The 12585-nt window shown below is 39.2% G+C and overlaps 2 protein-coding genes across 3 annotated transcripts in view; one reads left to right on the top strand and one right to left on the bottom strand.

Annotated features, from left to right (window-relative positions):
- LOC112451711 (cAMP-specific 3',5'-cyclic phosphodiesterase, isoforms N/G) overlaps positions 1-12585 on the bottom strand; it is a 315563-nt gene that overhangs the window by 196036 nt on the left and 106942 nt on the right. The window lies entirely within an intron of this gene.
- Positions 9262-11089, top strand: LOC112451707 (isoniazid-induced protein IniB-like). Its single transcript, XM_025011517.1, has 2 exons — positions 9262-9276; positions 9715-11089. The coding sequence occupies exons 1-2, from the start codon at positions 9262-9264 to the stop codon at positions 10951-10953; spliced, it is 1254 nt and encodes a 417-aa protein (XP_024867285.1). The 3' UTR covers positions 10954-11089.

The following is a 12585-nucleotide window of genomic DNA, read 5'->3' on the forward strand; positions in this document are numbered from 1 at the left end:
GTCCGCGAATCTTCCACAGTGTGGTTGAGATATCGATGCGAATTGTACTCCGTTCTGTTAAAAATATTTGCAGGATTTGTATTGACCGTTCCACGAGCAAACCAACCGTCCCACGCAGAAGTAGCTCTCTCCATTACAGCATTAGACCTGTGATAGAGTTGAAAATTGCTATTGGAAACGCATCCGTCACGAGAGCGGTCATTTAGAACATTTTCTCCCCGAAACATATGGCTATTGGTCGTCGGGAAATAAGATACGCTACTTCTGACCCGACCAGAAGACCGTGGACCATCGAAGTTCTCGAGTATACGAGAGGGATCGCGAACGGCGGAACTTAACGCCTCCTGCCGACGACTCGAGCCATTCTCGTTTAACCAACTGGTACGAGAGCCTCTTGGAGTTGGTTTACCGACCATGGAGAAAGTCGAAGACGGCGAGGTCTTATCGACGAGAGCGGATCGATTCGTGATGCCGGTGTTGATCGTGGCTCGTCGCAGGTACGTGCGGCCACGGTCAGGCAAATAATCCGACGCGCTCGGCGACAGCGCGGATCGGACAAATGTGTCTAGCCGATTTAGACTACAGGAGATGTCAAGGTCGAAACCCGTGCTGCTGAGACCCAATGCCCGAGCCTTCCCGATGATCTCGCTGTATTGGTACCGAAGCGGGCCCAATTCCTGGTCTATTTTCAGCAGCGTCTCTACGTCGGTGGACACTCGTTGCTGTCTTTTCAATTTGCCGAGGTCGTACGATGAGGCGAGAGGTTCGGAAAGATTTGGCGGGAAGTAGATCGACTTTATGGAGGCGCACGAATTTCTGGCGACGTCAACGAGGTCGTCGTCGTTTGTCACATTGGCAGCACCCTCGTGTCCCTCGTCATTGACGAATGTCGGAATTGCATCACACCGTGAATCCCAATTCATTGTGCGACGGTTATTTTTCGTTTCGTGAAGCGCCGCGAGCTCTTCTGACTTTCCGTCATTAATCACCGTCGTATCCTATAGAGAATGAAGCCTGTCGTAATCATGGGAAGGACGATCGATTTATCCTTCTCCTCTACAACTCTTTATATCTTATTTATTCCATCTTACGCGAACCATAAAATATTTTCGAGCGACAAAAATAAAAGATTATACAACTGATTAAATAAATCTTTACAACTACTTACAAATAGTTTTCTGTAAATTTCATTGCGATTAAGATAAAGCTACTTAAATCGTTGTAAAAGCCTATAAACGTACGCAAAGTATCGGCAGCGTCGTTCTCGACGGGAGTCGTCTCGTCTCATATCGTTGACCATGAAAATTGGTCGTCACGCCAGTTAACGAGACCGTTGAAGGATAAGGAGAGATAAACGGCGCCATCCTCTTAATAATCATAGACATTTTCCGTTTACGCGCAGACGACGACGCGGACATTAGCGCGACATCGGTTGTAAAATCCGTGGAAACGTCGCTCGGGATTTTGCTCTTCAGGATCGGTAGGGATTTCGACTGTGCCAACTTCTCAGACATAAAAATAAGACCATCGCGAACATACGTGAATTTCTGGGTTAACCTGTTTTCCATAGGTTCGTGCGATGGGTCGGAAATAACTCCTTCCTTTATCGCGGATACGTTTCCATCGAACGAGGCGCGTTTGCTTAAGGAAGCGCTTTTCTCCTTGAGGTAAACGCAAAGCGATTCTTTCGCTTGTGCTCCGTGAATTATGTGTCCGCTCCGTTTCGAAAGAACTATGCCTTCGCTAGACGTTTCGTAATCTCCCTCTAAATAAAACGGGACGATTTGAACACCGTGAAATTATGAAAAATACCGTTTTTTTACATTAAATGTAAAAAATATTTAAATTTAAACTAAACAAGAAAATTGGAAACACTACTATCAAACGAATTTTGTTAAAAAAAAAGAAAATATAACAAATAAACTAATAACCGTTTAAAAAAGTAAAATATTCCATGAAAATCCTATGCGGACTTATACAAAATATAATAGAAGATATAATATGTATAAAATGCAGTAAAAATAAAAAAGATTTGTTTCTTCTTCCTACCTTTAATTAGAATTCAACGGAGTAATAATACAATTATCTTTTTTAAGAGCTCGAGGTAATTAACCTAATTCTAATTTTCTCAATTTTTTTATATTAACTTTGTCAAATACCGAAGAAAATACTATAAGTATGGAACATTGCTGTGTTAATTATTTAGTTTCAAAGTAACGTTGGCATATTGCTCTCACAGATCCAATTTTAATAGTTCTAAGATTAATGTCTCTCCTAAACCAACCGTCCGTATCGGATGCGCAAGTGGTCGCGGCGAAACTCGACACCGGCCGGACCGATCTTTCCGGTTCGTTCAGCTCGTCTCGTGTCACGTCGACGGGGAAAGGTGACGCAAACGGGACGGCGGATGCTACAGCATGTCCCTGGCAATCTGTGCAACTGGCCTTCGTGTCGCGCGACATTGTCACCGAACGGGAGGTTAGCTACAAGCCGTCCTGCATCCCGGCGGACTCCGCCGTTTCGCGGACATGCAGCAATCGTCACTAACAGACAACGCGACGACACGATGCACCTCGGTGTTCACGCCGCGCATAATTTCGCGAAACTGGAAGAGACGTGTCGGCCGAAGTTGCCGAAGGAAGCTGAACGAGCAGACGTTGGCCCGTGACAAGCGAGATGACATGACATCGCTACGGTCGACGAGATGCGATATACGACACTTACACAATTAGTGTCCCGGGATATCTCGAAAATCCTATACCTCTGCATATTTTTATTCAATTTAAATCATTCATACAACTTTCGTGTAACGTCAACATGATATATATCTGTCGTTTGCATACATTTGCATGTATTCACGATTTCGCGTTTATTCACATTTTCGATATATCCTTCATTTTCGTCACTACTATATTTCGCGATTTTACATCACGAATATAGAGATAGCTTTTGCTATCTCTATATCGGAAAATGGAGACGCGCCTTCATTGCGTTCTTCTTTTTCGCGAGAATCGCAAGTGTTGATTTCAGTACACAACTACACATACATTGTAAACTTTCACGTATCTATGACAATATCAATCCAATGGATTTCAAATGGCAGGATCCCTTTTTGCAACGCATGGTTGCAAAAAAAAGGAGCCGGGTGTAACCAATAGTTCCTGAATTGTCCGAAGTAACGAGATCAAACTGCAACAGTACACAAAAGCCGCGAGCGCTGCACTCGATACCGCGATTACACGTAACAAAATACGGTAGATATTCTAACGATGAAGTTCGAAAATAGTTACAATAAACTCGCAATCAAAATGAAGAATACGCGAGCCTTCCGGATATGATGAGAATGTCATTCTGCTTACTGAAATTGATCGCGCAACAACATTTATCTTTTCACCACAAAATAAAATGATATTACCTCTGTTCTAATATTGCACAATGTATTACAAGATACTACTCACACACAAAAATGTTTAAAATTTTCGAAGGCTAAATCACTAAATATAATTCACACGTATTATTTGAGACATGAAAATTGAATTTAAGAAGGAAGGAAGTAAACAGTAAATAATTTTATTAGCAGGAGAAGGTCGACCATGGAATCAATAAATTTTTACCATGGATATAAAAGTTACGCATGACGTAAGAGAAGGACGAGAGAAAAGGACCGCGGCAGAGGAAAGAGACACGTTACATCCATGGGAAACTCAATATATAAGATAAAAGGGAGAGAGACGTTAAGTAACTATAGTGATTACGTTCACGAAACATGAGCGAGCAAGTTTTGGCTGATAGCCCGACGTGCGCCGATACTCGGCGAAAGTAAAAGATCATCGTTTCGACACACGCCTACTTCGATCGCTGCATAAGCAGCGTTTCTCAAAAAGCAGAAAATTTTCATAAAAGGCGCAACCTAATCGGTACACATATACATATATAGCAGAACTGGATATAATCGTATTGCGTAACGTATGCTAATTCGAAGCATTTCTAGCTGACTGTAATTTACATAATAATCAAAGATCACCCGATTCTCGAGCCGGTTAAATAATTAGTGGATAAATTATATCCGCAGATAAAAGATGCTATTATTACATAATTTACAGCGCGACTAAACCGGAAATTCCTGTGACGTGTTCGGTATTTAAGACATTTAAAGTTAATTTCGAGTTATATTCGCGGTGTCTTTCACAGCCTCGCGTATAATACTTTTGACTTTATTCAGAAAAAAACAAGTCCTGCAACTCCTGAGTTTCATAACTTTTATATCTGCCTTTCTATGTTTGCGCTATAGCGAATTTACCGATCCTCCCAAGTTGCGACACACTCTACTAGACTTGTAAATATCCTATTTCTCGCTGATGATGATGATGCAGATTCACGATCACCGAGTTTCTGAAGTTTCGACGATATTCGCGTCGTATATTTCCTGCAAATCGCGACCACATTTTCAACGAATATCTCGTATAAATCGAAAAAATCCGTCGTACCTAGAAGATGCTGTGCATTTTGCACCACGTTAAATCCTATATACAATCCGTTTTCTCGCATGATGTAGTATGTATACATGTGCCATATATCGTATTAGCTTCGCACCAGTATATACAGAATATCTTATTTGGCGTAAAAGCCAGCTTGTTTTTCTAAAGGACTTCTTTATGAAACGTAGAAATGTCAACTCTTCTTAAGTCTATTGGATATAATTTACTGTAGCGCGAGACATATAGGACATCACGGTGACATAGGAAATTTTGCTCTGCAAATATTGTCCTATTTGCAGAGCAAAATTTAAAAGTCACTTTAAAAAATAGCGTGAAAAAACTAGTATAAAAAGTATTATAACATTTTTACTGGAATATTATGACACTGTACTCTCATATGCCATTATTAATCGTGCTTTTTCGATAACTACCAACTGAGCGATAAAGCGAACGACGAACTCGTCGCATGATTTCACGCAGATTTATTTGCGTAATTCATACCATGAACTTCGAACGTAACATCGTAACAGAAACCGCTTACAGTTGCAATTTCGAAATGACTCATTACACTTCTCTGAAGAAAGAGGTGAACGATACGAGGTAACAAACCGGCTCAGTTGCATCCGTTAGGTAACACCTACCTTCCAATCTTTTTACTTTTGAATACGCGGGAGCGGAACAGAAAGATCGAGCTTGCACAGTGACACAACCGGTATAGACTCTCGTCAATCTTTTCTGCGAGAGATGGTATTTTTCTGCTTCCCGTTTTCCTCGAGAAAACGTTTGCCTCTTTCTTCGATGGAATTTCTCTTTATTGTAAAGCGACCGTCGCGACAGATTTACGATAATCGCTCGTGCAATTCAGTGCACTTGTAACGTATAAAAAATAAATTTGTATTAAGGTTTATGCCATCAAATAAATAAAATACGTGTGTAAAATCGCAATAACTTTTTTCGGTGACAGCTTTTCAAAATCAACCAGAAGAAAAAAAGAAAAAACAGTCAATTATTTATATACAAAGAAAAAGTTAAAGAAAAATGAATAATAACTCCGAACTGTCTTCTTTATTTTACGTGGATTATGTCGATTCATCATTACTCTACTCGCGTAACGTTTTTAAATTTTCAGAATATCACGCCCTTGAGAATGATCTGCACTGTTCAATCTTCTACGTGCGCGATCGAAAATACTGTGGAGAATCACGACTATGGGTCTCCTGTGATATTCAAGCACCACCATTTTACACGATCGATCGATCACGGATTATTCGTCTCGCGATTCAACGAGAATGCGTGAATCGAATACTATCGCTCTTGCCGGCGTTGTATCGCGCAGTCGTAATGCCGAAACTTGTTCAATCATGATTGTTAATCAAAATGGCCAGCGGCGAGAAATTTTCATATTCATGAGCATCGACTATTACGTTGTACACCTATTGTTAATGCATCCACGATTCCGTTCGATCGACTGATGCTGAAAGAGTGATTCAACCCCTTTCAACCCTACAACATCATGTCTGTTTCCTGCATTTCAATCTTCGTGCAAAAAATTAGCAAGCAATGCATGAATAACTTTTTATTCAATTAAAAACGAGTCGAGACTAATGTCTAGCTAGTGTATACGTATAATATCTATTATGCATATTAGATATTGTAAACTAGATATTGTAAATTATGTATATTAGAATTGTAACTTATTCAATATTTTATATTCGAGAATGTTTTAAGTATGTACACATGTGAATAGCAAATACGAGAAGTGCAGCAAGATAGATAAAATCACTGCGTTAACAATAAGTCATGCATATTTGCATTTTTTTTTTAATATAATGCTGCCAAATAGTGTGTTAAAATGAATAGTGTCTTTACACATGTGATTGCATTTTCAAGTAGTCAACTATCTAAAACGCGAATAAAAAAGACTAGCCTCAAATAACGTATCGTAAATATAATTCCAACAATTTCTTATTTACGGTTAAAATAATTAATAACGCTCAATACACAAACTTCGATTTATTCTTTCAATTTACTTTAGTATACTAAAGTAACTTAAATGTATTTTAAATATCGTCCGACCTGACTGCAAGATTTCTTTCTTCTTAATTATTTTATATAAAACCGTCATCTCTTTCAAAAGTTATCGTTGTAATTCAATTATTGCTAATGGTTCGCAGCCATGTTGCTCAAAGCAGCAGGGTTTATACTTAATGGAAGAAATTATTTTCTCCGGAATAAATTATTAAAAGTCTTTTGACGAAAGTAATACCTTATAAGTACCTCGCTTTCGCTACTCTTAGATAACGAGCTTACTTAAGACAATCGAGACTATCGAGATAAAATGAAAGAGCAATAACCCGCGTTAAAGGGCTACCAGCAAAATCGATTGAGCTATTGACGATCGGTCGGTGTCATAAACTTCGCCGGGATTCCCGTAGGAAATCAGGGGGCGATTCGGGAGAAGAAACAGCACAGGAATAGGACGCCCCTATTTTATCGTCCTCATATTTTTCCGTAGTAACACGTTTCTCTTCTCTTCGTCTTCCACCTTGCGGTTTGCAGCATCCAAAGTAGGCTACGTGGAAATTTTATCGCCGCGCGAAGAGGAGGGGATTATGCGTATGAAAGTGCTCAAATCGGAATAATATATTTCGTTGCCGCTATTCGCAGGATATCGTTTATTTCTTTGCAATTTCTCAAACTACAAACTAATCGCGATCAGTACTGATGTGATTCTAATAAAAAATTAATGAGGAGAATTAATGCGCTATTCAAATCGCGCCAAGTAACAATAAAAAACGAAAAAAAATTTGTTAATGCGGCAAACATCATTAGCATTAACAGTTTATTCGTTTATTCGTTTATTTCGTTTATTTACAACCAAGTCAAGTGATATATCGTTTTCTCGATAAATTAAAATAAATTCGCCCTCGTGTTAAACCAGTATTTTATTTCGACACAGCCTAGACACAGCCGATCCCTAAGCTGGCATTTTTGCTTCATCGTCTGCACTCAGCGTACGGAAAAAATAACATATCTTCGTCGGGCGAGGTCTCGGATGTCTTTAATTGTTTCCTTTTACGGAATGCCACGCGCGAGCAAAAACGATCCGCAAATGTCGAATATTCCTGTTCGTCTTTCGTGCAAACGTGGCGGCGAACCCCGCGCTTGATGGCCCACGTTCCGATACAATTTACATTTGCGGCACACCCGTCGTATATACAATTTAAATAAAGCGCATCTTCGCGGAAATGCGCATCATAAATATAAAGCACTTTCTGAAAATCGGCATGTTGCATGCGGCAGGACATGCATCTTCGTCGAGACAATTCTTAAGATGAAAATCCACACGGTTACGGAACTTCGAGCTGCAAATTATTCCGCGACGTGTAGATTTATGTCGTGCTATGGAACGGAAATGGCTTATACCGAATTGTGCAATATGAGAAAATACCGTGAGTGACTTTTAAAAACAGCTAGCTATTTCGCAACCGCGGCGTTTTGCAAAATAGAAATGCAGTCGCGTCGATCTCTGTCAAGTGAAAATTAGACATTGTAAATTTTTATTCGCCAATGCGAGCTACGCGAAAAACAACCAGCGGAAACTATTAATTCCTCTTTAAAGGGTAACTCGATTTTTGCCTATGATATTTTCCGTCCGTCGTCGCAACATGATAATAAACGCTTGTAGACTACAGCATCAATAAATATTTTAGAATAGAAGACTCCGACAACATGTTCTCCGAGTTCCGGTTGCACGCTGAGAATCGAGTAATTTATATTCCGTCGAATCGTAAAATAATCATTATTAAAATGGATAATATCTGGAATTTGTCACGTGTCGGCACAATATACATATACATGCCGACTTTGTGACAAAAATAATTTAAAAAGAAATGGTTAGGACCTCGAAAATATGTAAATCAGGTGTCGTTTTTATACATATGTAAAACGTTATAAAATTTTGAAATTGGTAAAAAAAAAATCACCACTTCAATATACTATTTAATCGTAATTTAAGTAAATCATCATTTAAGTTATTAATTTAATTATTTAAAAAACGATTCTCTCTATGAACAATGACGAGATTAAAAAATAATAGAAACAGTTCTCCTCTTTTAAATCAAAATTCTTTTAGAATCTTAAATAAAATGTTTTAAATCCAATCCTTAAAATGAGAAATATTGAATTATGCTTAATACAATTAGGACTGCTATCATTTCATGATATAAAAAAATTTACAAAGGAGGAAAAGCGATGGTCATCAATACCATTATTGTGTAACATGTGTGTACCCATGCAAAAAATTGTAAAAAAAATTGTTCCAAACTCTTTTGCTAGCAGATCCGTCGTTACGTTACCGCATCGATTGATCCTGATTTTGGGCACTTGCCGCGAGCGACGTATCGCGCAACGGACTGGTAAAAGTTAGCCCTTTGCAAAAAGAAATTAAACGAGGAAGCGGATTGGCGTTATACCGATATACACGCCGGTGTAGACAATTACGCACGTAACAGCCGCGTAATAATGCGGAATCGGACCCGTTTCGAGAGCAAGTTTGCCACGGCGCGGCTCTGGCCGTTACGTCAGATCGGAGAATCGGATGGACCAACCGACCGACCAGTCGCAGAAAAAATAATTGGGAGGTGCGCGGATCGCGGAGCAGGGCGTGTTCCTTGTCGTTTCAGTGAAAGTAATCGCATACATCGCGAACCGAGCATTTTGTATAAAAACGCCGACTGACCGGGCTGATGGCACACTCGATCCAAAACTACCACGAGATACAATGAGGTGCTTCGCGGTAAGTGGAAGGAATTTCTTATGCATATACGCGCAGACCGGTGCATAACGGCGATTATTCACTATCTCCTCTTTAATAATATCTTCAATCGTTATTTAATTGTTTCAGAATCGCTATAGAGTTTTATCCTTATAAATGAAATTGTTCAGTCATTACATTAAAATTATACCCTTAATATGCATATACTTTAAAAGAGCTATATATAGCTATAAATATATTAGATTACGTAATTATATTACATTAATTAATCAACAGAATTAACATATAATAATTATATGTAAATTAAATTAAACTAAATTAATAATTAAATTTAACAACAATGTAAAGTCTGTTAAATTAGAATTTTCAATTCGGATTCCACCCTTGATTTCAAACAGTGTTTTAAAATAATACTTTCAGAATTGTATTAATGTATTATTTTTTCTCAAAAATGTGCAGATTGTGCTGTTGGCAACCGCCGTGTTGGCGGCTCAGAAGAAGGAAGACCCGAAAACCAAACATGACAAACGGAGTCTGGGTCACGAACTCGGCTACGGATACGGTCTAGGCGGTATCTCAAGCTACGGTCTAGGCAGTGGTATCTCAACCTATGGTTTAGGCAGTGGTATCTCGGGCTACGGTTTAGGCAGTGGTATCTCGAGCTACGGTCTAAACGGTATCTCGGGCTACGGTTTAGGCAGTGGTATCTCGAGCTACGGTCTAAACGGTATCCCAAGCTACGGTCTAGGCAGTGGTTACTCGAACTACGGTCTAGGTCTCGGAGGATACTCGACTGGACTCGGCACGAAGATAATCGGGTCGGGACTCTCAGGAGTCGCCGTAGGTAACAGCCTGGCTTCTGCCTACGGTTCCGGATTGGGATACGCAGGTTCTTACGGAAATTACCTCGATCATCCCGTCATCTACGGTGCTGGTCATGCCAGCGCGCTAAGCGGACTCGGTGGCGTTAGCGTGTTGCCGCACGCCAAAGCCGAGCGCATCACCGGCCTCACCGTACACCGCGAGGTCCAAGTGCCGGTCCCGGTGCCGCAGCCAGTCCCCGTCGAAGTCACCAAGCACGTACCCGTCCCACACCCCGTGCCCGTCAAAGTAGATCGTCCCTATCCCGTTCCAGTAGCGCAACCAGTACCCGTTCCAGTCACTCGTCACGTGCCCGTAAAGGTCGACCGTCCCTATCCGGTCCCGGTGGCACATCCCGTCGAGGTACGCGTGCCGCAACCGGTGGCAGTTCCGGTAGCACACCCGGTACCCGTCCCATACTCTGTCACGAGGCATGTGCCGGTCGGCGTCGTGCCATCGACCTACGGTGTCGGCGTCATACCGTCGAATGTTGGCATCACATCTGGAATCGCGTCCGGACACGAATACGTCGGTCTAGGATCCAGCAGTCTGGGATACCCCATCTCGGGTGCGGCTCTGGGTAGCGGATATGGCTCCGGTTTTAGCAGCGGCCACTATGTGGACGGCGGCCTCATCTCAAGTGGCGTCAGCCACGGTATTTCTAGCGGTATTGGAAGCGGTGCGGAACATCTTGCTCTCAGCAGCGGCTTGGAACACGTTGGAATCAGCAACTTGGGACCGGCTCTGGGACACAGCGGCACGTACATAACGTCCCACGGCACTGGCGGATACATCGATGGCGGATACATACATTCGGCACCGTTGAAGAAGTGGTAAACACTCAAGCTAACAACTCGATTGGACGTGTGTCTTTTAAGGCGCTTCTCTCGAGCATAATTCACGGATCCGAACGTGCAAAATACCAATCGTGTTATGTACGCGTTGTCGAATAAATTTATATTTTTCTACCGTACCTCACAGAGTCGTTAACTGTATATTATGTTAATTACGGTTATGCGATTATACCACGGCTCTCTTTCACGTTGAGATAATCATTCAGATCCTTAATATTCTCTAATGTTTTACATCTTTTTGTTAAATAATTATGATTACCAGAGATCTGAACAATTATCTCTCTTATACTACAATTTCTCTTATCTTTTAATATATCAACATAATTGTTTCAATGTATAATTGTTTTATAGTATTTTCTAAAACAAATTCTCCGTTATTCCTCTAGTCGCAATAATTTAAATATGCCCTTTGTAAACCTTATCGAAAATAAAATAAAGAAAAGTTAAAAAAAAAAAGAGTACCTACTTCAAAAATTTCCTGTGTAATAAAATAAGAAAAAAAAGAATTACCGTAAAATCTAAGAATAGAATTGTGTAACAACATGAGATGCGAGACCGAAGTCCAAACGATATTAAAATTTTCAAGAAGCTGCATATCAAAAGCGCAATATCACCCGTGATTTTTGTCCGAATGCCTATAAAATATTTTTAGAGATATCTTTTTTATATATGCCTTTATCTTCGTGTTCGTAAAACATTAAATTACAACGTTCGTAGAAAATTGCCTAAGTTGTAAATTTCACCGAAAGCGAAGCATTAAATGAAAAGGTTGGGAATACATATGTCACCCATCCCCCCTCAAAATGGAGGTGTCTCTGCAAGCACATGGCACATACGATGAAATCGATGCAATTGACTATAGCAGCATTTTGCAAGGTGGGAGGAATGACGTCATAAAGTATCTTCACGTTACAACGATGCTTGCAAGTCTGACACAAATCAGGGCTTTGTGAATAAACAACGCGCAAATTGATTTCTTTAGTCAGAGCAAGAAGAATCAAATAAAAAAAACTTGGTTTTAATAGACAAAATCCAATTCCAATTATCTTTACACTTTTTAATTTTTCTACTAATTGAAACACAATCTTATTCGTAGGAAGAAAATATATTTTACTTACATATCACAGAGAGAGACTTTACCAATAATAATAATTTCTTGTTATTACTTATCAAAATTAATTGTGAGAATTTTACTTTATAAGTTCACAATCTATTTTACGTATCAAACAATATGTACATGCATTACGTAAAAAATCTATATGCATTATTTTATCGACATTAGAGAATTTTATTTTTTCTTTACTTTTAGTTTCAAAATTAAAATAATTACATTGAATTTATTAAATCTAAATTAATATTAAATTCTTAAACATATAGATAAGTATATAAAAATATAATTTTTCCATACTGTTAAAAAAATTATGATAGTGTATATATATCTACATATATGTTTTTCTTGTATGAAAGTAAAATGAAATTATATGTAATAATATAAATTTAAAAAAAACATGTAGATATACATACTATCATAATTTTTTTAACAGTAAGGAAAAAATTATATTTTTATGTACTTATGTATTAAGAATTTAATATTAATTTAGATTTAATAAATTCA

Source organism: Temnothorax curvispinosus, unplaced genomic scaffold (genome assembly GCF_003070985.1).
Source record: "Temnothorax curvispinosus isolate PA1 unplaced genomic scaffold, ASM307098v1 QBEX01002454.1, whole genome shotgun sequence".
NCBI classification, from domain to species: Eukaryota; Metazoa; Arthropoda; class Insecta; order Hymenoptera; family Formicidae; genus Temnothorax; species Temnothorax curvispinosus.